Source organism: Passer domesticus, chromosome 10 (genome assembly GCF_036417665.1).
Source record: "Passer domesticus isolate bPasDom1 chromosome 10, bPasDom1.hap1, whole genome shotgun sequence".
NCBI lineage: Eukaryota > Metazoa > Chordata > Aves > Passeriformes > Passeridae > Passer > Passer domesticus.
The window spans coordinates 32622842-32649866 of NC_087483.1; the positions used below are offsets into that span (position 1 = coordinate 32622842).

The 27025-nt window shown below is 42.3% G+C and overlaps 1 protein-coding gene and 1 long non-coding RNA gene across 7 annotated transcripts in view; one reads left to right on the top strand and one right to left on the bottom strand.

Moving 5' to 3' along the window:
• SEMA5B (semaphorin 5B) overlaps positions 1-27025 on the bottom strand; it is a 268694-nt gene that overhangs the window by 100720 nt on the left and 140949 nt on the right. For all 6 annotated transcript variants that reach the window (XM_064435011.1, XM_064435012.1, XM_064435010.1 and 3 more), the window contains 2 exons: positions 18329-18428; positions 3525-3570 (listed from right to left, as the gene is read on the bottom strand). In XM_064435011.1, the coding sequence (XP_064291081.1) occupies positions 3525-3570; positions 18329-18428 (146 nt within the window). The remainder of the gene's footprint in view (positions 1-3524; positions 3571-18328; positions 18429-27025) is intronic.
• Positions 1272-4811, top strand: LOC135309122 (uncharacterized). The gene is made up of 3 exons (XR_010369445.1): positions 1272-2446; positions 2747-2823; positions 2914-4811. It is a non-coding gene; the product is annotated as an uncharacterized LOC135309122 (long non-coding RNA).

Genomic DNA, 27025 nt, shown 5'->3' on the forward strand with positions numbered 1-27025 from the left:
GAAAGGGAAAGAGGAAGAGGAAGGGAAAGGGGAAGAGGAAAAAGGATGCCCCAAACAAACAAGGACAATTGTTTGAGATGAAAGAAATGCCCATGTAAATGTTCTCTTTTGATGCTTCAGAAAATAACTTGACCCAGAATATTTGCATGCCAATTAACCACATGTCTATCTCATTCTCCTTCAGATTTTAGAAGAAATGTCAGAGGCTTGTTTTCATCCAAGTGCAAAAAGATTGGAAGTCTTTGTATCTCAAAAAGGTTGAAAAAATAATTTCCTACTCAGTTTAATTGAGAACTAAGAATCCAGGTAAAATCAGAGTGAGCAGGGGGTAGGCACTGTACTGTGATTTATGAAATGCCAGCCAAATAGCCTGCTTTTAACACACACCCCAGAATAGCATTCCTTGCTAAGAAATCCCAATCAGTACTGCGAATTTTAAAAATTTTGCTTAAAGGCTTATGTTTTTAAAATGACCCTTCCACCTACTCTATTAATTATCAACTCCAGTATAAAACTGACTTCTCTATGGCCTCACCATGAAAGCTGCAGATTAGGAGCTAGCCTTGATTCAGATCCATGCATAAATTAACCAGCATGCTGTCCAAGTGCACATGATTTAAAAGAAGTCTTCTATAAAATGTCTAGCAACGAGAGTTTACAATACATATAAGACAATCATTTAAAGACAGATATGAAACAGAGATTTTGTTTAAAAGAGATGCTGAAGATTTAGGGAAGAGTATCCATTTTAAAACTGTGCTTTTTGACGGCTGCAAGAATTTGAATGCTACATGCCAAAGTTTCCAATATTAACAGGTGCTTTTGGACACTGCACCTCAAGATGCTGATTGTCAGTAATTCTTTAACAAGGTTCTTCAGTTTTGGCAAGTGAAAGAGGTAGACAAAATCACAAATGATCCCCAAAATACCTGAGCCGTAACTTCCTTATGGATATTGGAGATCAGACAAAAATGTTTTTCACTAAAGTATTAACCACCACAAAATTCTCATGCAACTAAAATGCATTTGATGAAAAGCTTCACAGGTTCCAAATGAAATTTCTGGAACACATGTCAGAAACAAAGAGAGGAGGAGGAAAAACTTCTGAAAAGTTGGGACATTTGGTTCTGTGGAGCAGGAAATGAGCTTGTTCTGTTTCAGTTTTTTCCTCCACTCCACCTACTAATTCTCATGTAAAAGATTAGTGCCTTGGAGAAACAATCTCAGCAGAACCAAAAGAAAATTCTAAGTGAGGAGGAAACATCAACATATGATAAAGCAGATGAGAGATAAGAAAGAAAAAGAATTGACACCTTACTATAAAAAGGGGCCCAAGAGTTGACACATCCCAAAATCAACCTCGCTTCCTTCACTCCCCTCAAATCAAAATCCTTCTATAGGGAAATGCTGTCTTTTTTACAGAATTCTTAATCAACAACTTCCCAGTTAATACTAAATTTTGTCTTTTAATTTACTGCAATTCTAAGACAGTAACTTCCTATCTAAACCACGTGGCATGCCTCTTTCCCACAGGAACTGTGCAGCCTCAGGATACAGCACAAGAACACTTAGGAAAAAACAGCTTTATACTTCATCGAACCATGCTTAGAGGGGTACATTCCTCTCCCTGCCAGGCTTTGTCCCACAGCCAACACATCCTGATGTCTCTCTCCCTAGACTGTGCTCCTCATGTTTCTGCCCTCACTTTGTGGAAGTACAAATGCAAGGGAGCAGATATCTTTCATCACAAACCTGCACCGTGAAGCAGATTTAACACCACTGGCAGGATGACAATGAGGTTTCATGAGCAGAAATAAATCAGAATACAATCTCGAGATGAAAAATTATCCCAATTCAGGCCTGGAAAGATCCACTCTGTATTTTATTTACAAGCAAAGAGGAGATACAAAATGCTAATTGACATTATGATTATTTCTTGAAGTGCACTCTCACCCCTATAGAACTAAATGTAAGTTCCTTGCATTTCTTGTCTCACTTTCAGATCTGACCTTTAAAATGATGCATGGTGAAGGGAAGGTGGTGCCTTTAAAAAGCATCATGAGCTTTATGGAGTCAAGCCAAGCAGCTACTTAGGCAACCATTAGGTTGGGAAACAATCACTTCCATCATTCCCAACACGTGTGTCAACATAATTCCATGCTCTCTTTGTCATGCAAAAAGTCTTGGCAAAGTAACCGGATACACCCAGAAAGCAGGAGCGAACTAAGCTCATTATGTTAACCGGAGATCCCACAGCAGCCTCCAGTGCCTTAGAAGGAGACTTCCCATGTTCTGCAGTGTAGAAAAGGAAACTCACTGCGCTGAAGAGGGCCAAGCCTGGCTTCAGAAGCGTGTGAGGGAGATTCACAATTGGGTTTTGTGGAAGGGGATCCCTGACAAGTGGCAGAGGCTGTGTCAGGCAGTGTGATAACAGGCGTTGCAGAAGGTATGACACCTCTCATGACTACGAACTTCCCTCTTCTGTGTGCTCACTGGAAACCTTCCAGCCATGCTGATACAGCTCTGCAAAAGGGAAGGCACTGCCAAATGGGAGTAGCAGTTTCTCTAACTCTTTATTGTTGTCATTGGTAACTCTGGACTTTGTTTTCCTTTTAAAGGAAGATTCAATGCATTTTACAACCATTAAACATCTTTTCTTCTCTCCAGCTATACTTGTAACTCTTACTAACAGCAAAACATCAGAATGGTTGGCAATACTACCCTAATGGCTTCTTTGTGTGGTCAGGTACAGGAGCAAGGCCTCTCAGCCTGCCTGAAAAAAATACTGAATGCTTTTTGGTGATCCAGCAACTATAGAAGATGGTAAGTATCCCAAAGCATAAGTATTAATTTATTTAAAGATAAGCAGCTGATGTTTTCATTAACAATTTTTGCTGCATCTTTCAATTCCAGATTCAGTGCTGTGAGAATAAAGTCCTAATAGTGTTGGATATTTCCATGTGCTTTAAAACTTCAGCTGCTTTACCTTGGTAAAGGCAATGGTAACACACACTTTTCAACCCCTTTTGCCTCTTGAATGCTTGCAAGTCTAAACATGGTCTTAGTAATGCATTCAGCAAAACACAGCTCCAAAACAATACATGTTCACAAAGGCCTGCAAGGGCTAAAATGAAGATGGATGAGAATAGTAAAACCTTCTCCAGAATGTTGCTGACATCTCTAAAGAAAGCCAAAGACTTCTACTGATTGCTGTGTTTAAGCCTGTATCAGTCACACTACACGCTTTCTTCCTTAAGATGCCAAATTTTTGGCAGATGCCATTACCACCCAAATACTTGAGAATCAAAACCAAACAGCACCGTCCAAGTGGACAAGTGTAGCAGAACCCTTCCCCCAGCATTATCACTGGAGTGGGAGTAAGCATTTGGTTCTGACTCTGTCTTCTCCCTGCTCCACCACTTTGGGCAAATTTACACTATATAGGCTTCTGAAAATGTACATCAAATATTACAGAACTTTCATTAACAAGTCAAATAAAATAAGAGAGTAAAAAGTGAACATACCTGAATAAGAGAAACGTTGTGTAGACTAAGTCTGAAGAGGTAGTTCCTGCATGAACAAGCAGAAAAATTACAAACTATTAGGCTACCAAGGAAGGAAGGGAAAAGTTATTAAAGCAAGTAATAGTTTTTGGTCATTCATGTCTACAAACAAAAACTTTTCCTGGACTCCACAGAATACAAAAGCAGTTATATGCCTGTTCACTCACTTGTTCATCAGTATCTTAGTGAATTTGGTAACAAAGTTCTGAGCAGATCCTAGCATTAAATATTCCCGAATCCATACTGAAGAACCACAGTGAAATCTCAGCCACAAAGGGCCATTTGCAAACTCTCAGCAGGTTTAGTTGAGGTCCGTATGGGCTGCAGTCATGTTTTTCACTGAATTCTGAGAAAACTGGGATTGGACAGAAGCCAGCTGGAGCAGAGCTGACTTCCTACTATGCTCCCCCCCAAGCCTGTTCTTGTGGGAATTCCCATTCAGGACTTCGTGGAAGAGAAGAGAGCAGATACTTCTCAGTGGAATCTCTCTGCACAGAAAATCAGCAGGGAAATCAAGGCAGTGACTGAAGATATTCCCAATCCTCCTGTCATTGTCTCTTCACAGGCAAAGCAAGGGAATTCCTGACAGAAGTCACTGTAGCATGAGATACCACATATCAGCTGAGCTCCTGTCACCCTTCTGATTGTTCATATCCCATCACAAATAGGAAGCAACACATATTTGCATAAACATCTATAGATAAGGCTTAGTTAACAGGGTTTAGCTCACATTTTTGCTTGCTAAGACAATGCAGTTACCAGGAATCAGCTGACATATTAAGCCATACGGACTGGATTGTGTGCTTGAGGCTTTTGGCCACATCTAACTTTATATTTTTGCATACCATCTGTCACAAGGTCTAAAGAGCTGTAATCCTTTTCCAACATCACTGACACCACAATCTTCCAGACAACACACATTTATATCATACAAGGTGAATTGAACCATAATTCTGGAAGTGGCTCTGTTTAAATGGTAGAAAATGCAGCTTTGATGATATAGGTTCATCTGCTCTAGAAATGCCAGTATACAGACATTCCCCCACCTAGTGAAAATGCAAGACCTAGCACAGTTACCCCAGAGGAAAGATCCTGTAGTGATGAAAAAGTCCTACAAGGACCTAAGAAGGTCCTAAGGACTCTTCTGAAGAGCCTTCTGTGGTACAGCAGCACACCCTGACCAGGTAAAAAAGTAATTCAAACTTCGATAGTGAGAGATTCATATTGGGTCACAATGACTGCAACAAGGCTTGAGCAATTTTTCCTTCTTCTGTTTTGTATCACTTGTGTACTATCTAAGTCATAAGCATAGAGTTGCCTGTGTACTTGTCCCAGTTCTATAAATAAATCAAAAGCTCTCAAACGCTGCTGACTGTTAATAAAGAAGGATGGGGAACTTGGGAAGTTGAACTCCTGATACCAAATCTTCGGCTGATATAGCTCTGACTTGCTCTTGACTTGCACCATTGTATTCTGTACTGGGACTGGTTATCCAGAGAAGAATGAGACCCAACAGCAATATCTGAAGAAAATGTATCAGTGATTATCATACCTCCTGTAAGTACACAGAGAGGTATACAGACACAGACACAGAGGAAATCTCCATCCTTTCTCCTATTTCTGTCACTGAAGATCCAGCAGTTCTTTTGTACAGTCAGAAACCCTATTCTGTCTCAAAGGGCTGCATACTTTCCCCCCAGAAAAATTGTTAACTCTTTAGCATCAGCATCAGACTTAGATAAAGGTGCATGCAGCAGACCAGAGGACTAAGCTACACACAGCTAAAATTTCAAAATGAAGCTAAATTCTCATCCAGTGACAGACCTGACTGCTCCCTTGCAACACCACATACCTACTCACACCAAAATATTAAAGCAACTCCAGGACATGAGACATCATGGAGTAAGCCTTCTGCTGGGAAAGGCCTCCAATCTTACAATACCCTCAGGAAAAAAGTTCTCATAACTAGGGACTTGAAGTTTCTCTCCTGTTGTTAAGCATGCTATTTAAATGCATTGATTTTGGAAGTCTTATAATGCAGATTTCAGCTCCTTGTTCTAGGCTTGCAAAAAGCTGGACAGTTTGACTAGGTAATAAGTTTTAATATTAGGGTTTTTTTTTTCTTCCCTGAAAGCACTGCAGAGCAAATTCAACCAAAATATCTTTAATGAAAGAGACATATCCAAAGGACACAATTTTCATTCCACTCAGCCAAAACAGATGCAGACAGGGATAGTGTCCATTTCAATAAAGCCAGTCTGTTCTCTCAGTGACTGCTGTGTAGCACCTGGACAAAGCCACTCGGGTGGCTGAGACCTGAACCAAGCAGGGACACAGTGCTAATGTGAATAGCACAATGATCTTCCAAAAGCTTTATACTAACCTTAGCTCTCTAAGTCTGACCTTGGGGCTTTCTTACAGAAAGGAGGGCTTCCCCATGTTTTTTATCAGCCTGCCTCACCTGGTGTCTGTACAGGCACTGACAGTTTCTTTTTGTTTGTTTGATCCTTCTCACATCTTACCAGCAGCAATAAAAATATCTGTAGGCAAATCAGGCTATCAGACACCTCCTGACTCCAGCTGACCTGCCCAGCTAAAACTGACTAATCCTTAATTAATAACATGCTCTTTTAACTATACTTGCTCTGTAAAGCTGTACCAGGAGTAAAATGCCAAAGGAAAACATCTGCTGAATCAGACAGTGCCATTTTTATGAATTGCATTTTAACTGCAATTTCAGTCCAAGAATGACAGGCATGGTTTAGTGTAGCTAGAATTGCCCCATTTGTGTCCTTTTTTTCTGCTTGTGTTTGAAGTTATGTCTGTTTAATACCTTGCTGAACTATAATTTAGAGCAGCTGAAGGAGTATGATTAAGAAGTATATAAGAACACTGAGATCTCCACATGAATGTATGAGGTACCTTCTTGATCTTTTTTTCTGTCTTTTTTTTCCCCTCCCATCTTCTCTTGTAAGTGAATGCTAGTTAATTCCTTTGTCTCCTAAATTAAACCCACTGGACTAGGCCAGAAGAGCAATTGCCTGGTGCAGCCAGGATATTCTAATATCCTCCTGCTTCTGTATGGAAAACTGGTGCACACATTTGGAGGGATAGGACAACCTTCTTAATTGCTGTCCTAAAAGGTCACACAACTTCAAAGTATTAAACCCAAGCTTTGTTTTACTCCAGATTTGGCTGCATTTCAGCCATCTCCAAAGCAAGTGACTGCACTCCTCTGAGTACTATGCTACAAATGACATTATGCCTCAAAGCACTAATTATTATTACAACTAACCTTATTTTTCATAAACATCAGTGCCTTTCTGAAAATGCCCATGTTAAACAGTAATGCCCTGAAGTTTCAGGCAAGGCTGTGTTGTTGTTGCATTAAGACACAGAATGGGTTGATGATGGATCCTCTGGAGATTGATTCCCAGCCAACGCCTGTTCAAACAACCTGAGGGCAGATCCTCTCTGTCATCTCTGATTGCGGTGGGTTATTATTCCCCAGCTCAGATATACAAAGTCGACTTCTGTAAAGACTGTCCTGCTCTATAAAACACAGGCTTAAAGAATTTGCCATCTGGATATATAGAGAAGAGAGGAAAAGATACATCACTCTCATTTAAATTCAAAGCACAGATTGAGCAATTTAGCCAACATCACAGAACATACCTGCAGCAAAACCAGGAGAAGATCTCCTGGACCATTAGTTTATGCCCTAGTTATGAGAATAACTTGCACCCAAAGTTGGGGCACAGCATGTGTCATTTACACTCATGAGTACAGGTTGAATTACTTTCTTAACTGGGAACTCTATCCTGTGTGCATATGAACAGAGTCAAGCTGCAGCAGAAATCCTTTAAATGAAAGTATTTGTTAATTGGCTTAGTAATTTGTATTTGGCTGCTTGTAAAATGATTAAGTGCTCCCTGTGCCTGGTACCACTGAGCAGTAAGAGAGCAGCTGACATGTGATTCGGGAAAGGGTGTGGAAGAATATACCCACTTAAATTTGTTTGCAATGACATTTCCAAGTCAAATCTGCTTATTAAGGATTTATTTCATGTAGCCAATAGCACCTTGGGTGAACTTTGTAACAAGGTTCCCATGCACTTGTTCAAACATTGCCTGGCCTTGAAACAATTTACTTGGAAGGCAGAGCACTTTGGCTATGATGCCACTGAGCAACAGAGATAGAAGACAAATTGAAGACTTTCTATTGGGAAACCACATAATAAGAGTGCCTGAACAATAACAGAGACCCTTCCTCTTAGGAGCTGTGAAACCACCAGCATTGTAGCATGCTTCAATCATTCATTCAGACCTCCTTCTCAGTGCCTCTTTTCAGGCACCACATCTCTCAGAACTGTACTGGCTGATTAAAAGGTGCTTCCTCCTAATTAAGAGAGCAGTTTTTCAGTTCTGCTGTGGTAGATCAAGAGGAACATCAGCAGTTGATGGACTGATCATTTATAAATAAAAGCCTATCGTAGCTTCAGATTTTTTTGCTATTTAAATGAGTGAGGCTTGTTCACATTTCCTAATTCCTCACACACCAAGTAGGTAAGACAACCTCTCTATATTTCAGAATAACCTCTGCTATCAAATTTGGAGCCATGGCAGCCCACATGCTGGCCACAACCTCTCAAGACTTGGACATGCACCCAGAAACCAACAATATGCTGCCTTAACTCAGCTGGTCTCTATCACTACATGTTACCCCAGCACATTTGGCTACTTCCTGCACCTTATATTATGTGTGAGAAGTTCCCCCCTTCTTCCTTACAGGGTAGGCTGTCTTAAGCTCCCTCTCTTTCTAGGCAATTACTCTGCAAGTAGAAACAAAGCCAACAGAAGCTGCTAATAATGTTTGATCAGGCATAAAAAATACACGTTGAGAGAATGTTGTGGTTTAACCCCAGCCAGCAACTAAGCACCATGCAACCACTCTCTCACTCCCACCCTCCTCAGTGGGACTCGGAGGAGAATTGGGAAAAGGCTGAGATAAGAACTATTAAATAATTGAAACAAAGTCAATTGTTGTTGTTACAATAATGATAATGAGAAAGAGCAATAAAGCCCAAGAAACACAGGTGCTGCACAATAAAACTGCTCACTCTGCCCTGCCTGATGCCCAACCCATCCCCCAGCAGCAATTGGCCCCTCCTGGCCAGTTGCCCCCAGTCAATGTACTCAAGCATGGTGTTCCAGGGTATGGGATATCCCTGGCTAGTGCAGGCTAGCTATCCTGGCCAGCCTCCTGGCTTCTTGTGCATCTGCTCTCTGGCAGAGCATGGAAACTGGAAAGTCCTTGACTTAGCATAAGCAAAAACTAAAACATCATTGTCTTACCAAAGTTATTCTTATACAGAATCCAAACCACAGCCCTGTACCAGCTAAAAAGAAGAAAACTAACTCTATTCCAACCAAAACCAGGACAGGGAAAGTTGAAGAGAACTGAGTGAAGAGTTACTGTCCCTTTTGCAGCCTAATATTGCTCTGCTCCTGTCATGCAACACAGCCTGGATAAGGAACTGGAGCCTCAGATAGGCTCATGGTGCTCTGGGAAGAGGTTCTTTGTGTAAATAAAATAAAACAAAATAAAATAGACTATTTCAGTAGAGAAATACTTCCTAATGTCCTAACCTTCTCTGTCACACTTTTGAACCACCCCAGTGCATACTATCACTGGATGCCAGGAAGAAGAGATCTGCATTTCCCTCTCACTTCCCCTCCTCAGGGTGGGATTGTGCTGCAGTCAGGATTCAGGTCTGCAAGAGGGTCTCACAACTGTCACGGAGTAGATAATAAGAAAAATAATTAACAGAGCAGGGTCCTTTGGGTGATATGAAACAAGACATAGAATTATGCATATGACAACTAATGCTCCCTTCTGGCACTCCTGGAAGCCACGTGCTGGGGCTGAGCCTCAGGCTAGGAGCCAGCAGCTCCTGTCAGCTCTTCCTATCTTTGCTCCTGGAGGCCTTAGATATACTTTGTACTTCCACACTACATGACAAACACAGCTCAGTCATGCTTCACGACTCCCAAGGAGCTGGTTAGTATCATTCCCCCCTTACACTAATGGAGAAAATGAGCCAGAGAAAGGTTAAATGACCTTCTCCAAAGCACACAGCAAGCCAGTGATGGAATCGAGAGCAGACCCCAGGGCTCTTGGCTACCAAATCTCATGCTAGATTAACGCACAGTGCCTGTATGCAGGTCCAGCTGTGGCTGAACTTTTCAGATGGTTATCCACATTTTGGAACTAGCCAACCATCCCAAGAAACCCAGCTCCTGAAGGATGATTCTGGCCTCTGCTTTCAGAAGGAATTAATTACATGCCGGGTCCAGAGTGTGATGTGACAATCTGTTTGCAAATGTCACTCCAGTGGTTCATTTGAAGCTGCTGGCAAACACTTGCTGGACAAAAGGTGGAAGACCAGCAGCTACCCTGCAAGCTGGATCCTTATTCACCAGTAATTTTGTTTCTATTGAAGAAAAACTTGTCCAATACATCATTCCTCCTCAAAAATCAATAGATGTACAACAGAGAACCATACTAAATGGCAAAGAGTAATATGATGCAGTTGCTGTGTGAAACATTGCTGTTCCCAATGCAACTTTTCTCGGTTATAAATTCAGCTGGAGCTACAGAAACAACCTCTTAGAAGAGGATCCTTATGCAGGCAGCATATCATTTGTATTAAACAGCTTCCAAATCAAGCCAGGGTCTCAGCTACTGTTTCTGTGTTGCACTGAAGCCCAGTTAGTACTTCTCTGTGGAAACAAGGATGAAATCCCTCTATATTGCATTCAGTGGAGAGCTCCCATCAGCTTTAATGGCACAGGGCACATGGCACAGCTATGCTCCCCTAGAAGCTGTGTATTCAGGGCCAACTCTAGGAAGAGTCAAGAGACACAGCTGCAGAGCAGGCAGGACAACATCAAAGCTGAGGCACACTTGGGCTATGCCAATATGCAGAAATCAAAATGGATGGATGCTGCTGGGGAAGGGAGAAGCAGAAAGGGGACTGGCCTTTGGATTTACAGCCTTGTCCCCTCTTCCATCAGCTTGCAAAGGGAACAGCAACTTGGCTCTGATGTCTCTGGCCTTCTCTTTCCCCAGGGCAGGAGAGGCAAAGCCCCCCTGCAAAGTGATTCCACATCCTTGGGGGTTATAGTATTTGCTATGCTCCTGAGACCCTTCAAAGAATGGGGATTGGGATTTTTTTTTTTGTGTAATATTGTTTGAATATATTTATCAAATGAGGGTCAATTTCCTTTTTTTGTTTTGTTTTGCTATATTTTCTTTCCTTTTTTCACTACATGAGTTTCTTTAAAACCTCAGAGAACTGAGAAAAATTTTCAAAGCTCTTGTGTGGGTTTGTTCTTATTTTCCTGGAAGAGTGACTCCATCTCTCAGACCATCACATATTATCCCATATGCCACCTCAAGGCTTTTTTGACATGTGGCTGACAGCTCCTCTCTTCCTCTCTCATCCAGCTGCAGTCAGAGAGCACTTACAGCACCTTGATATGGCCCCAAGACTCACAGAGACCTTTGCCCTCCTATTTGCCCATCATTTCAGTAAATCACAACATAAAATTCCTCTTCTTCTGATGCACTGATTATTGTTCAAATCTCCCCTGGCTATTTAGGCTGATAAACATCCTCAGTTCTCTGGATGTATTCAACATGACTTGTATGTAAATACTGATAGACTTAGCTGGTGAGATTAAGTTATTGCCCAACAATCCCTTCTCTTTGCTGGGTTTTATGCCTTTGCAGTGGCACAGAACAGTAGGCTTAGCACCTAAACATCTGGATGTAAAGTGGTATGCAAACCACTGTGGTGAGCCATGCCATATAAAACTGACATATTTTTACCTTAACCAGAACAAGAGAAAGTATTCTCAGCAATGCAGAGGAAAATTGCTCTGCAGCCCCATTCTGTGATGTTGTAAAACACATTCTGTCCAAGTCTCCAAGGCTTTTGCCAAAGCATCCTGACCTTGTGTTTGCACCCATCCCACTCTCAGAAATACTATCTTCAAACCTAATTATTCTCAGTGCTTTACTAAAGCAAGTGAGCCTCTCACGGGTGGCTGCTTTCGTGATAGGGTATCACCAATTTTCATTTTATCTGGAATATGAGATATTTTTCTAGTGTGGCCTGCAATTTGCTGTGTAAAGATGCTTCCTATCAGTCTGTGCTGCATGCAGATTGCCTTTCACACAGCACTGGCTGTGCAGGCACTGGCTGTGAAAGTGCTCAGCCCCACAGCAGTGCTGAGATCACTTGCAGAGGGGTGGGTGGTGCTGCCTTGCAGGCAATTTGAAGGATCAGCTGTTTCCCTGCTGACAAAGATGACAGACCAGAGACTGCCACTGCCTCACCCTCCTCTCCACATACAACATCAACGTGCAAAACTGCCCCTTTGCCCTCCTACAGCTGCAGCTTCTTCTGCACATTGATCCCTTCCAACAACCTGACAGTGTTGTAGTATAGCATTTTATTTGATTTATTTACTCTGAGCTAAGTAAAATTCATGTTCTTTGCTTGAAAAAATGCACAAATTTTAACTAAGAAAAAACAAAAAACACTTTGGAAAAAAAACTGGGCCAGGCTTTAAACCTTCCAGAATCCCATAATTACAAAAACTGTCCTTCATCCTTTTCACACCTTTTCCCCTCCTCCCCAAGGGGTATAAGTCAGGGACAGCATAGATTTAGGGTATGTCAAATTCACTCTGGTTGCAGACCAGCAGAGGAAAGCAAACCCTATAGGTAAAAAAAGACACCCCAGTGAGGCTTCTCCCTCCACACTTTATACAAGGGCTGAGCTGACCTCACCTGGCAGAGTATCAGAGAGGAAAATCTCCCTTTGAACTATCTCAGGCTCAACCAGAGAGGTTAAAACCTGCACTTTAAATCACACTTTTGTTCCCTTTGTAAAGAAACTGTGCACCCCAATTATGGATTTAACTAGCTGCAGTGTCTAATCATAGCTTTCTCACCTTCACCACATTCTTTACGTCACAGGTCAAGCAATGTCTTCAAAAAAAGTGGTCCTTTGAAAGTTTCTGTTAATTTCAGAGACTGATTTGGGTTTTTTTCTCTCACATCACCATGTTGTCTGCCCCTCTCCAGTCTATGATACAAGGATGCAACTTTAATTAGAGCATTCTTTTGTCTGATAGGAAAAATCATAGTGAGAAGGAAGGCATTTGTTTCTCTCCATTTCTGTGCACTCTGTTTCAGCTGCCCATCTATGATCTGGATATAATCAAAAACATTATCATGCTCTTTGCTTTCTCATGTCCTCATTAATACCTCTACTGGCAAGGTAATTTCTCAGCCCAATGTGACTTAGCAGGGGGTAAAGCTGGCGTAAGACTGTGCAAAAATAGCACAAAGCCACCAAAATGGTTCAGTCCACCTGTTTCAGAAATGTATTCAGAAAAATCCTGTAGTCAGATGCTAACAGGGACAACTGGCACACCACTCCTGGCTATTTCAGGGCAAGCCTGTGGACTACACAGCCTGTTGGCTATGCTCATGTGGTTGTGCCCAATGCTGACTTGTTTGCATGTTAGTTTGTGCTATATGAGACTTGACTTTTCTGGCCATGCCAAAGCCAAACTTTCCTAGTGTAAGTGCATAGGACTCACAGGCTTTCATGAACATTTTGCATCTTCTTTGGAGAAGCAAGGCTGAGAACAAGTGATTAAAATACCAAGTAGAAATACAGGAGTAAAGGATCCAAATTACACCTCTGCCATGGATTTTCTGAGCCCAGAGAACATTACTCCACATTAGTCAAGTGCAGACTGAGGTTGTGCAGACCTTGACTGGTATCTTCAGAAAGTGCAGGAGTAGCTGTGTTAGGTGCTGTACTGCTCTGCTTTTCAGATATGCTACATATTCACATGCCACAACATCACAGCCTTTTCACAGGGCTGGGTGGCTCTTAATCCCTCTTGGCTTTGGATTCCATAGATGTATGGTGTGAAATTATTAGTGTTTTTTTGCCTCACTGAAGCCCTGTGAGAATAAATGTTGGTTAGGGGCCCTGATCATTTAGCAATATAAACTATTGCTGACAGATTTTATACTCTGTGGATCTGTGGAACTGCTCTGACCCAACTGCTGCCACTGAATTTCCTGGTTTGCAAAATATTTTTTTGCCTAGACATTATCTATGGAGACTTAAGGGTTTAGTGGCAGCCCAGATGTGTACAGGATTGAATGTGCCCAAGGGTAAGAGTGGTATTTTCTGACAAGCACAGGTTTTGAGCATTTTACTGCAGTGCTCTGGAGCGTTCTGCCAAACAGGCAGGAAAGGGCCTATGTTCGGCCACAAATCTGCATGTAACCTGGTGCCTGACAGACTAATCAATCATACACCAGAGACTTTCAATAAACTCAGGGTGCCAAACCTTCTGGCTGAGGGTCCTAGAATATATTTACAATTTGCCATATTTCTGCAAGCTGCAACTTGAAGGAACTCTTTTGGGACATCAGTCATTCTACACAGCCTTCAGCTCCTAAGCCTGCATGATCCAGACATTTTTTAATGCTTTTATACAGCCAGATGCATAATAGTCAGAAAAGGGTGTGCCCAGGCTGCTTCCCCAAAACAACACTTGAAAATTCATACAGCACCTTCCCTGCTCCCCAAACTAACCATATTGATGCTCCATCCCTGGAAGTGTTCCAGGCCAGGTTTAGTGGGGCCCTGAGAAACTTGATCTAGTGGGTGCCATATTTGTTTGTGGTGGGAAGGCTGGAACTACACGATCTTTAAGGTCCCTACCAACCCAAGCCTTTCTATGACTCTGTGATGTCTCCTCCTTGCACCTATCTACTTGGCAGTAACAGGCACATTCAGATCAGCTCTAAATCAAGTGTGAAAATCACCCCTGTCCAGCATCAAGACTTGCATCTCCTGCAGCTAAGTAGTTTTACATGTATTGTTGAGAAGTCTGGCAGTCCATAATGATGTGCACTTTACACATCAGTTCTGAGTCCCTGATGCAGTTTTTGCTCCCTACTCGCTACCTCTGGGCTCTTCTTGGTAACAGCCAGTTGTGACAAAGGGCTCCTGAGCTGCATTTTCCTGTGTGACAGCCATGGGGGATGATCCTTTCCCATCTCCTGATGGAGCTGACAGGCAGAACAGTGAGGGCTTCTGGCCATGATGCTTTCTGGCTGGTTTTCCTCAGTAATACCTCCACTCACTGTGAATGGCTGACCCTTGTAGCCATGCCTCTCCCATCCGCAGCCTCATCAGGCTACGGCCCTGAGCTCACACCCCTGTAGTTTCCTTCTGGGAATAGTCAAATGTTTCCCTTAGGACTTCCCAGCCACTCTCTGTACAGTCATTTGTTTGGGTGCCATCCTCCTGTTGTTCAAGCTGCTTCCCTTCAGCTTGCTGCTGTGCCAGATTGTCACATGGTGTCTCAACCACCTTCCTTCACACCTTTTATGTTGTCCTCACCAGAGAGCTCTTGTGAAGTATGATTTTTGGCCGGCTTCCAAGCAGGGTCTTTCACTTCTTTATTGGCTTCTGTCTGTGCCCAGCCAGCAATGAGACAGTCTCAAGGAGTAAGGCTCCTTGAGGAGGTGGAATGTCACAGCTATACCATATCCCTCCTCCACAAAACTCACACTCCCTGGGGCCTGGGCACCCTGCCTACAGCACAGGTGACACAGCAGAGCACTGCTTCTCCAACAGACAGGTGAAATCATTGTGACCATATTTTCTATTTCTTTCTCACTAATAATGAGGTCTAGATTATAGTTTTTCCTCCCATTAAAGTAAGCTCAAATGGCGATTGCTTGTGCTCAGGAGCTGAAAAAAGCAGCAAATATTTCAAAACAATCACTCATTCACAGCAGAAAAACAGTACATTAAAACACTAACACTATATCCAAAACAAAAACAAAACATGCAAACTGTGAGTCAAAATGAAGGTTATGAATTTTTGAAATGTGTGTTTTTATACTTAATGAAATGTGACTCATAATATGGGTAGTGTAGATTTACAATGTTCTAAACTATTCATATCCTTTCTCTCAAGCGTTTGGATTTTACAAATGATGTGACAAGTAAATACGTTGCTTAGAAACCATGGTGGGCTTTTGAAACTAATTCTTTTGTTTCTGGGTTTTTAACTTGGCAGGTGTTTGGTGCAGTGGAGTTATCAAACTCCTCTGGTTTACTCTCAGACAGCGCCAGTCATTTAAGGAGGGCTCTTAGATAAGGATAAAGCTTGGAAATCCAAGTCTCATGTTATTCCAGCTCCCTGTCTGCATGGCATGCCCTCAATACCTCTTACAGTTTCAGTCACGCTGTGTCCAATTCCTGAAACCAAAAACTCTTGTGAACCCCCGGGTTTTCTAGGAAGTATTTTCTATGAAGCTTTGAAACACAGGACAAACTAAGCCAAAGACATGCTGTGGTGAGGTCATACTGCTTTTAAATAGAGACAGACAGAAGCAGTCTGAAATAATTTATAACTCTATCATCTAAGAGAATTATGTTAACCAGGAAATTGAGAAGTGGGAGTACTTATAAACACCACTCTGATCCCAAACTCCTTCCACAACCCCAGAATAGCTGGCATTACTACTAATATGATCTACAGCAGCACATTTAAACATGGTTAACATTTAAATTTAGGTTTCATAAATTACATCCTGCAAAGATGGATAGAGACAGCTCCTATCTCTTTGAGGTATTGTTTCATTTGCAAATTCAAGCAGATGGTGCACGAGCAACTAATGACTCAAAAAATCACCCCTAAAAATAGTCCAGAACAAGGTGTGGATTTATCAGGGAAGGAGGGAACAGAAAAGGCTTAACTTCCCCTTCCCATTTCTCCAGGCACAGCTCCAACAGGAGCTCAGTGCACCCAGAGCCATACAGCAGCAAGGACACCATCCACACCCCATTTTCAAGAATCTCTCCCCATCACCTTCCATGGGGTGGAGCTGAGATGAGGAAATGGCTTCAGCACCCCCCACTTTCTCCACACCAAGCATCAAAAAAAACCCAAAAAACCAAAAAAACAAAAAAAAACAACAAAAAACAACCCACAACCACCAAACCTGGAAAGTGACATCTTCATTAAATGTACCCTGCACTGCCCAGTGCAGCACCACTGAAACTTTCAGTCTCCCAGTCAGCTGGGTAGTGCTTCATGAAAACTGACTTTTCCAAGCAAATTCTATAAATACTTGTCACAGCTTCCTCATGAGGCTGTACCCTGCAATATAGTGTGGCTCCACCGGGAAGCCAGCTTTGCTGTCACTCCCTGTTTGTGATGATGTTGTACCCCTGTCTAACCACACTCGTACAGACTCTCAGGGAAGCAGAGAGTCCCTTCAGGACGTGCTGTGGGGCTTGAGGAGGGGTGAGGGACTGCGTGGGGGAAACCTGCCGTGCAGCCCAATTATGTAAACCACAAATTCCTCAGAGCACCGTGCCTGAGCAATGCCTGGCAGAAGGCACTGTTCACAGCCATCCCCAAAGCAATGCTGTTCTGAAGTAATAAATATTAATAATTTCTGGTTAAAGATCCCAGCACAAGTAAAGCCTCAGCTTGAAAAGTAAAATGTTTCTGTATGAAAAGCAGGAGGGCCTCTGGCAGTTTGAACAGCTACAGGAAGGTAAGTGTTATTATTTACTGCACATATACCTGCAGAAAATGTATATTAAATCACACCTCACTTGTTTCTGTGAAGCATAAAACTCTCCTTTTCCTACATATCTTGCTCTTTTCTCTTGCTCTTACCATGAGTTCTTCCACCTCTGTTCCTCATGTCCCTGTCCTCTACTGCTGAATACACTGGGAAGGAAGCACTCTCCCTCCATTTTTGTTAAGAGCAGAGACTGATACCACAATGTTCTAAGAGTTATACTTTAACTGATTTGTTAGCCCATGCTTAGTATTTATTTTTTTTTGCTTGTCTTATCTGTTTGTTATGCAATAAAAAATAGTTGCTGTTAGGACTTGTGACTGAAGCACTTCTGACATATATTATTTCACTGAAGCATAGCTCTTTTCCCCATTACAAATGCAGCTCTAAATTTGTAAGACCTTGCCTATGCTTATCTTATGTGTTTTCCCCCTCCTCTTGTGACATCTTAAATAAAAATAATATTTTAAAATAAAGGAAAATATATGATAATTATATACAACAGGCCAAAAGAAAGAGTTGCACCAGAACACATTGGGTGAGGATCTGACTACATCAGCCAGGTGAAGCTAAGAGATTCTGAAGTAGATTCTAACAGAGAAGAAAGCAACCACTTGCCTTGGCTCTATCACTTACTTAAAGGTAAGTGATAGAGCCAAGTGGCAAGTGGTTAAAGGTGTGTAGGTGAGCCTGCTTCTGAGTGAAAGTCTTGCCATGGCAAATAAACCATAAAGTCAAATTCTGTGCTGGCAGAGGGATGATGCAGAATGATTTACTGTAGCTCTTCTAACATTCACAATACTGAGTGAGATGCCAGCATTCTGCTTCATTAACCAGTCATTTTGATAGCATCTTTTTTTTTTTCTTTTTAATTCTAGTAATTTTCTCTTCTTTGCAATTATACTGGATGTCTAAATCCCTCTACATAAATTATAGCTTTCTTTCCAAGGGGGAAACTGGCCACATAAGCTGGATACACACTCTCCTCTGAAGCCAGAACCTGAAGGGAAGGAGCTTGAGCAGCAACCCTAGACTCATCAAAAGATTATCTTTACCTTGCTCCCACAATGAGCTGGTTCCTGTTGGCATCCAGTGCAAGCTGAGAAAAGTCATGCACACCTGGATAGGTGAAATTCGACACCCAGGGCTTCAGATCTGCAATGGAAACGAGAAAGCAGAAAATAGTAAAGCTGCTCCAGAAGCAGTGAGTTCACCCAGACATTTACTAATGGATTTCCTACTGAGTTATCTGTCAGGGGAAGGCTAATTAATAACCTCTTTAAAGGGTTTCTATTTATTCTGATTCTCAGCAGAATGTACAAAAAACCCACACATAAACACAAGGCCGTCTCAGCAGTTATTTTCACATCCATGATGGAGTGTCAGTATTGGTTTCAGAGACAAACAGCAGCTCAATTTTACTAAGTTAAAACTGAGGAAACATCTTCAGTGTCAGGATTAAGCGGTGTAAAGGGATGAGGCTGCCTGCCATAACACTTCCCCAGCCTTGCCTTCTGTGCTAATCAAAGGGAAACTGCTGCCTGCCGGAAAGAGAAGGTTGTGCCACCTGATGAAGAGCCAAGTTAGAGAATACTAGTGATCTGCACTCAGGACCTGGCTGCTTCAATGACAGATTTTGCCTTCTCTTTCAGGTCTTAGGTTATCTTCTATGCTTCATTTTACCTAGCATTTAACCTATCAACTAAATCCTTCCTTAATTTTTAAATGGTGGGATGTTGGGTGTCATTACAGCATCTTTGTGGCTGAGCAATTGCAAAGGCTTGAGACTGGCTTTATCAGCTGCTTTGGACTTGCCCATCTAGGCAACTGTCCAAAATGCAATCACACAGGTTAAATGCAAAGCAATAGATCTGGCTGTGCTTTGGTCGAAGAGACAAAGCTCTTCCAGAAGTTACATCTGTTAACATCAGCTGAGCAATCTAGGGTGGGAAGTCCTGTTGTAAAAAAAAAAACAACCAATGAACAAAAAAACCCAACCCCCCCCCCCAAAAAACAAACAAACAAAAACAACCCCACAAAAAAACCCCAAACAAACAAAAAAAAAAAAAAACAAAAAAAAAAAACAACAAAAACAAAACCAAAAAACCCACCCTACTCCAGTTTTAAAAGAAAAAAGGTGAATTACTATTTTTAGGGTACCCTCAGGCATGAGGCTAGGGCATTCACAGCATCCCATCATTCAATACCACCATCAACTTTGTGTATATTACAGATGGCAGAATTTTAATTTCTCACCTTACACCTTAATTGCACAAAATAACTGGGAATAGATTTAAATATGTCTTTCAGAAAGTCATCCAGCTTTCCTGTGAGGACTTCTCTTGAGAATTTATTTTGTTAACTACTCTGGCTGTAAAATACATGGAGAACACCAAATACCTCAGGGGGCAAGGCACAGATGAGACCAGATCAGTATGACTGTAATCCCTTTGTGACCTGTTGACAAGTAGCCCTGCCTCATTCAAGGACTGGTTGTTGTAGATCCAGGAGGCTCAGCATGGTAGGTAATCTGGTCTCATGCCAACAGAACACCACTACACAGGCCAATGACCTGATGACTCATAACAATAATGATGCAGTTCAGACCAGCTCAAAAGCGGTCTGAAAAAACATGTTCCACTGTCATTTTATATCCCCAAAGATGAATTGAGAAGCCTCACTGAAGGCAGTCAGGTTTGAGCACTTTGTTGCAGGCATTAGTTTCCCTTTCCACAGGGGTGAGAGGACAATGCTGATGAGGAATCTCACCAAGGCCTGTGGTGTCTTGGCATGCTTCACAGGATTACAGATGTGCAATGGTTTGAAACCTTTGATGTAGGGATATTTGTTGAGCAATTTCAAGTCCTTTCTCCCTTCAGGGATAGATGAACCTTAATCAAGCCCTTAGATTATCGAAACCTTAGGAAAGCACATATAAAAAGTCCCTGAAGTCTACACGGCCTGCCTCTCTTTCCAAAGCAGGACCTTGTCATGGAGCCTCAGCCTCTGCCCCAAACACCATGTCTCAAAACAGCTCCCACAGAGCTGGACACCATCTGGCCTGACCCCCTGCCCTGCTTAACTGGACACTGCCAGGGCCCCTCTGACAGTGACACCTCCATCCTCACAATAATAAAACTCTGCTGCTGGGGCTGGAGGGTTTCAGCCCTTCTCAGCATTCCTGTCACACTGTGTAACCACACACAACACGTGTACCTCCTCTGCTCTTCAATGAAAAGGCATGAGTTAAGGAATAACTCCCCTAACCTTCAAGCATCCTCCTACACTCCTCTGGGACCCTTAATGATGTACTAGCACCAGGGAGGCACTGCAGTTTCACCTCTGGCATTCTCCTAATGGGACTCTGACTTCTTTTTCTGTAGCTCTTTAGCTGCAGAGACATTTCTGAGCCAAGAAGCAGAACCAGCAACAATAACACCTTTCAGGCAGGTTAGATGGCTGACGTGCTGCAGATCTTCTGGCATTTCTCTTGGTGATGGGGGTAGGACTAGAGAATTGCTATATAATGATGATACCTTTTAAGGATCCTGCTTTTAGGCCATAATTTCTCTTGTCATTTTACCTCCTCTTTTACTGACTCTTTCTTACTAACTAACCCACTATTAGAGTGCAGTGGCAGGAAGAATATTTCTTCATCTGCTGCTCCAAGCAAAAGCTCATCACTTCAGAGAGGCACACTCATCAGTGCTTCCTTTTAATGGCAAGCTCTGACAAACTACAGGTAAAAATAATTTTTTAAAAAATTAAAGGCAGTAGTTTGCTTGAATCTTTCCAAGTTGGCTCAAATGTCAATCAAGCCCAAGAAATAACAGGCAGTGTCTTGATTTCTATTAGTACTGCAGGTGGTACAACTTATAAAGAAACCCTTCCCAGTTATTAAATTAAAGGCTGAAAGGCATGCATCCTCATAGCAAAATTAAGCTTTTATAGGCATGTTGTTGGAGATTATTAAACCCAGCATGGTCCCACATAACAATGTATAAATGCAAGTCGTCAGAATTAATGCCAAATGGCACATTTTCCTTCCCAAACTTCTTTCTTCCTGTTAAGAGGGAATGCAACTGCAACCAAGAATCAGGACATGGGTCTTTTTTCATTCAACACATTCAAATCTACTGCTCAGACCACAGGCATCCCTAAAAACATTTTCAGCTTCACTCTGAAACCAACTCAGTACTTCAAGGTAAATGCTGCCCTAGGTCCACCCCATATTAGCTGAAGTTTACACATATGGACCCAATGAACGCCAGAGATTGCTTATATTTGACCTTCTTCTGAAGGTTGATTTTTCCAGTGCTGACTCTTTAATTTGGCTGGAAACCTTCAGTGCTGGGGTATGTTTACATTTGCAAAAGTATCTGTTTAAAAACAGTATGAAAAATTAAAAACCAAGGCTCTGGCTTTGCATGTCAGCAGCAGGAGACTGAAAACTTGGAACCACATGGCTTAGGGGCAAAATGTTCATCAAGGCCTCCTTTGTGCTTCTCGTCTCTAATCATTTCCAGGGGGTTAAAGATCCGTGCTCTCACTTCCTCCACATGAAAACCAATGAACAAAAGTTTAATAGTTTCCAACACCATCCCTCTCCAGATATCTGATTCAGAACCTCTAAAGCTCTGTGAGTCCCTCTACAGCTCAAGGTGGCTCAGGTATCCAGCTGCAAAGAAGACAAAATTTTGAAGGAAATGTAAGTCTGCAGGCACAGCAGTGCTCAGCTATTGTGCAAGCCTAAGGCAAGGTGAAAACAGACCCTCTGCCATTTCAGAGGGTGGTCCCCAGCCTCCAGCACACTGCTTTGCTCTGAGTTCCTGAGAGCACAGGGCTGGGACCAGGATTACTCAGCTGCACAAATGACAGTAAGCCAATTTGCAGGAGCTGAGTTTAAGAGCCTGATCCAGAAGCTTTGCAAATCATTGGCAGTTTTCCGCTGAGTTTGATAGTTTTTGGATCACCTTCTAAAGATATGGTAAACCTGGTAATACTTGAATCTTCATCTCCTCAAAAGCAACTGCTCCCCACCTCACCCTTACCCTGTGCGTTTTGGAGGAATGAAATATGCAAAGACTGAGCTGAGGCTCCCCTGTCTGAAGGACAGCATTCACTGCTTCATCTCACTTAAGTCCTTTGTCGCTCCCATCCCCAGCAGGCTGTAACAGTTTCGAGTGGCCAGCACATATCACACAAGAGCAGACAGGTTAAATGCCCATGCCTTGAAATTGCAAAGCCATTGTAGGTGCATGGAGCATGGCTACCCACAGTGCTATTCAACAACAGCTCTTGCAAAATAATACTCAGCAAGGATTTCCTGTTCAAAGCAAAAGAAATGAAACTGAACAGGACCAAGGATTCTTTGTGTGAAATGAGGGTATACCCACGAGCACAGACTAACCATGCTCCTATCCTAGGACTACACAGAAAACCTTCAAAGAGATCATAAAAAGACCTTATGAGAGATAAATTCAGAGGGTCTCCATTCCAGAAAAGATAACCTGAATCCCATACCTTATGTAAGACTCTGTAAAACAGGCTGATTCAATAGTAAAAGTTTTGCAATTAAGTAGAGCATACACAGCACTTTGGACCTGTCAGACTCAATGCAATAAAGAAGTACCTGTTCTGCAGATACTCAGACCTACTTTTGTGCAGTGCTAACTTGATCACACATAGAATGCTTCCCTTACTGCCTCAGCATGGTCTCTTCTAAGTTCTCTTAACTCAGCTTACTAGTTCAGGACATGCTTAATTACTGTGTGTGAGTATTGGAGCACTGCTGGCAAGGCTCAGATGACAGCCGTGACTCCCATAACTTGTACAATATCCCCTTTTGGTTTGCTTCAGCCTTGGCACAGGGCAGATGATGTATAGTGATTAAACCACTCAGTTTTATTTCAGACCACCCACTAGGCTGGAAGACTCTCAGTATTGGATTTGAACCATGACCAAAAGATGCAAATCATGTTGTAAAACAAGGAAAGACCTCAGGCTCTCTTCTAGGTACAGACTGATGAAATGTCCCCTTTTCAGAAGCAGACCTAGCATCTCAGACCATCCTCTGCTTCAATTATCCTCAGTATTCAGAGCTTTTCCATGAAGTAGACATTTGCCTGCTAAGACTGAGGCCACAGTTTCCATTGTGTGTGGGTCCCTGACCAGACCCATCAGAGACAAGGTAAAAACAAGGCTGTAACCAAAGCTGAGAAAACTAATGATTACCCAGCCATGCTATCACCTGTCGTCTCAAATGCAGCAAGGGTGGACATTTCCAAGAATGCATAGACGTTACAATGAAATTACAGCATTATCTTTATTGGACTGGCCATGAATCATATTTTAATATCAGCTCATTTTAAATTTTAGCTCTCAGTTGTAGGTCACACCACAGGTTAGTGCAATAGACTTTGAACATCAACTTTTACTCGCACACCATGCTGAGTTTTAAGAGTAGCCTTCACTATGCAAAACCACTCCACAATTTAGCAAATTTATCAGGGGAGGGAGAAATCTTTTGCTGCACAGGGAGAGCTGAGCAAACAAATGTGTCAGCACTCAGAGCTCAACTTTACTTATGAGGCCAAAAACTCAATCTGGCTTTACCCCAGAAGTCCTCCTACACATACATATCACCCTGCTGTCTTGTCTTCCCATCACCACCTCCACCTCATTGCTGGTATTCTTTCTTTCTTTCTTTCTTTCTCTTTCTTTCTTTCTTTCTTTCTTTCTTTCTTTCTTTCTTTCTTTCTTTCTTTCTTTCTTTCTTTCTTTCTTTTCTTTCTTTCTTTCTTTCTTTTCTTTCTTTTCTTTCTTTTTCTTTCTCTTTCTTTTCTTTCTTTCTTTCAACCTGATCCATCAAAATCTTTAATTGTACATTAAATATGTCCTCATCCCAACTGCTGCAATTTCCAGTGTCATTGTCTTCTCAAATCTCTGACCTCCACTCCCAGCTCTGAGGATTTAGAAGGCGGTTGACAGAATACATGCCCTCCTACAAAACGGGCCAAACCAGCAGTTTCCTTCTCTCTCCCTTCAATACCTCGCATGTTCTTACAGCTGTCTCAGTTTCATGGTTTCATTCAGTTTACCCTTCTGACCCCACATTCACCTCTCCTCCCATTCCTGCTTTCTTTCCTTTCAGTCTTCACCTTCTAGATATGTTTCTACCTAATTTCCTGCCCACTCAAACAATTTTTCCTGTCTTGACCAACTACAAAGCCCCTTCTCAAATGAAAGAGCAATGATCTAACCCATGAGTGGCCTGTGAGTCACTGTGATAGCAGCTTGCAGTGAGCCATTCCTTTTCCATGAGATCCGAGAAGCAAGAGTTGCTAATGCCCCTCTCCAAACTGTCCCAGAATATGTGGATAGGAGATGATGGGAAAAATAAAGAATAAGACTTTTTCTCTTGGTCTTGTAAAAGAAGGAATAGTCCTATCCCTCAGCTACCAAGGAATAGAACAGCACTGAAGAAAAGGCTCTGTTTTTTATCATCCTGAAGGGAAAAAATCCCCAAACCAAAGACTTGCCTCCACAGAGCCATAGGAATCACAATAAACATAGTAACATTTAAAGATCTGGATGATTTTATGCTTCTTCCCTTAATGTCTACAGCTTCTCTCTGAACTGATCTTGCTGAGCTGCTTCCACCCCAAGAGAGAAATGACAGCTAGAGATGTAGGCATGGTCCCAAGAGCCCAATAGCACTGACACAGGAGTTCTCTGTCGTGAGCAAATCATGAAACTATTTAATGTCTCAGTGGTTTCAATTGTTAAATGGGTTTAGGGATACTGGCTGGTGTATCAAGGCGCAATTATCAATAATGCATGTGATGTACAGGAGGCACTAAGTATTGCATATTGCATACCAAGCATTTTTACTTTGTTTCCTAAATTTTAATAGTTTCTTCATAATAAATGTTGCTAAATTGTTTCAATATGAAGAATAAAGAACTTAGTCCAAACCAAATTTTTGCAAAAGTACAATTATAACTGCTTGTTTATTTACTTTTTTATTATTAATATGGAACAGCTGGCAAAACACACCAATATATGAGGAAGAACCCAGGGATTCAATCCCAGATAAAGGAAACATGAAATAATAAGCATGAACTAGTGCTCAGTTCCAGTATGGGACAGTATGCTGGTAAATTGTCCTGGGGCTGCCTCAAGGAAGGATTTTGAATGACTGAATTCACATTCCCAATTTGGCACTTTTCTATAGTATGCAGCAGTTCTGTTCCAACAGAGAGGTCAGTCTCATCCCTCTTTGTTTCCCTTGGGTTCCTAATTTGCACATGGTGAAGAGTGGGCAGAAGTTCCATCCACACCTGACCTGGGCAAATCTGGGAGACTTCCAGGAGCTGGGAGACCTTCCCTTGGTAAATCCCCAGGCCTCAGGCTGGGGACTGGGAAAGAAGTCCTGTAACTGGAGAGAGGTTCATCCCTCTTCAACATGGCTCCTATAGCACAAGCCCACCAAGACCTCAACCCCCAACTAACATGAAATCATTTAGGTTGGAAAAAGGCCTCTAAGATCTTTAAGTCCAGCCATCAAGTTCATTAACTGGGCACTGCCACGTCCACCACCTAACTACATCCCTAAGGGCCACATCTACTCTTCTGTCAAATACCTCCAGGGATGGTGACTGAAACACACCATATCAGGTTCTCCTTGGCCATAGCCAATAAAGAGGAAGAGGGGATGCCACAGTGCTGCAGAGTGGTGGATATGGATGTGTGTCCATGAGATATAAGCACATCCATTTGTCCTGCCAGAGATTTACAGGATCAAAGGCATGTGTCTACATAGCACAGGACTTTATGGAAAGAATAGATTTGGCTTTCCTCGGCTGGCTGTCAGCTGGGACAAACACCACCCTGACACTTCCTCCCCTCCTCAAGAACCTTCCCTGCAGCCCCACAGAGCACTGCACAGTGCCATGTGGCCACAGCTCTGTGCCCCACCACCAGCTGGCGAAACTTGGCTGAGCAGTGCCACACACAGCCCCACTGTGAGCAAACCCAAAGACTTCTTGCTCTCCTGAGGATGTTGCAGAGTGTTTCAGTATTGTGATCTGTTGTTTACTGAGACAAGCTCTGCAGCTGTCACACAATCTCCCTCACTGAGAAAGATAAAGTGAGTGCTCATGCATCACTTGCAGCTTCCTATGACATTCTGATCAGTATAATCCCTCTCTTCAGACAAGAAAGCAAGCTGCATGCTGGCCTCTACAACCACTGCAATCTGATTGGGAAAAAAAACCCAAACCAACACCCCTTTGTCATCATTCAAGGATCCTTCAGTCTGTCTCCTCCACATTTGGAGGCAAATTTTTTTCATTATCCTTACAGTTGCATGTCTAAATCAGCCACCAGAGGTGGTGCTCAGGACAACCATTTTCACTAGTAAGAAAAGAGAAAGCAGGGCTAAACTCTCCTTGAATTTTTCCTGCAGGTAACCAGATCTGCCACAGAAGCAGAAGTGTCTGATTGTGGTGAAGAGCAGAAGCAGAAGGTGATCCTCTTTGCTGGCTAACCAAAGACTGAACTGGAGATGCCCAGTTTAATGCACAGATCGAGGACTCCTGTCTTCTGCAGATAAAACTCCCACCATGAGGCAGTTAGAACAAGGAAGGAGAGCACAGGCTGTAAATTCCTGAAAGAGTTTTGAAATTAGGCTGTTCTCATAAGAATCAGTGCTTTAAATTAGAAACTGGCTTATAATAAACAACCCCACT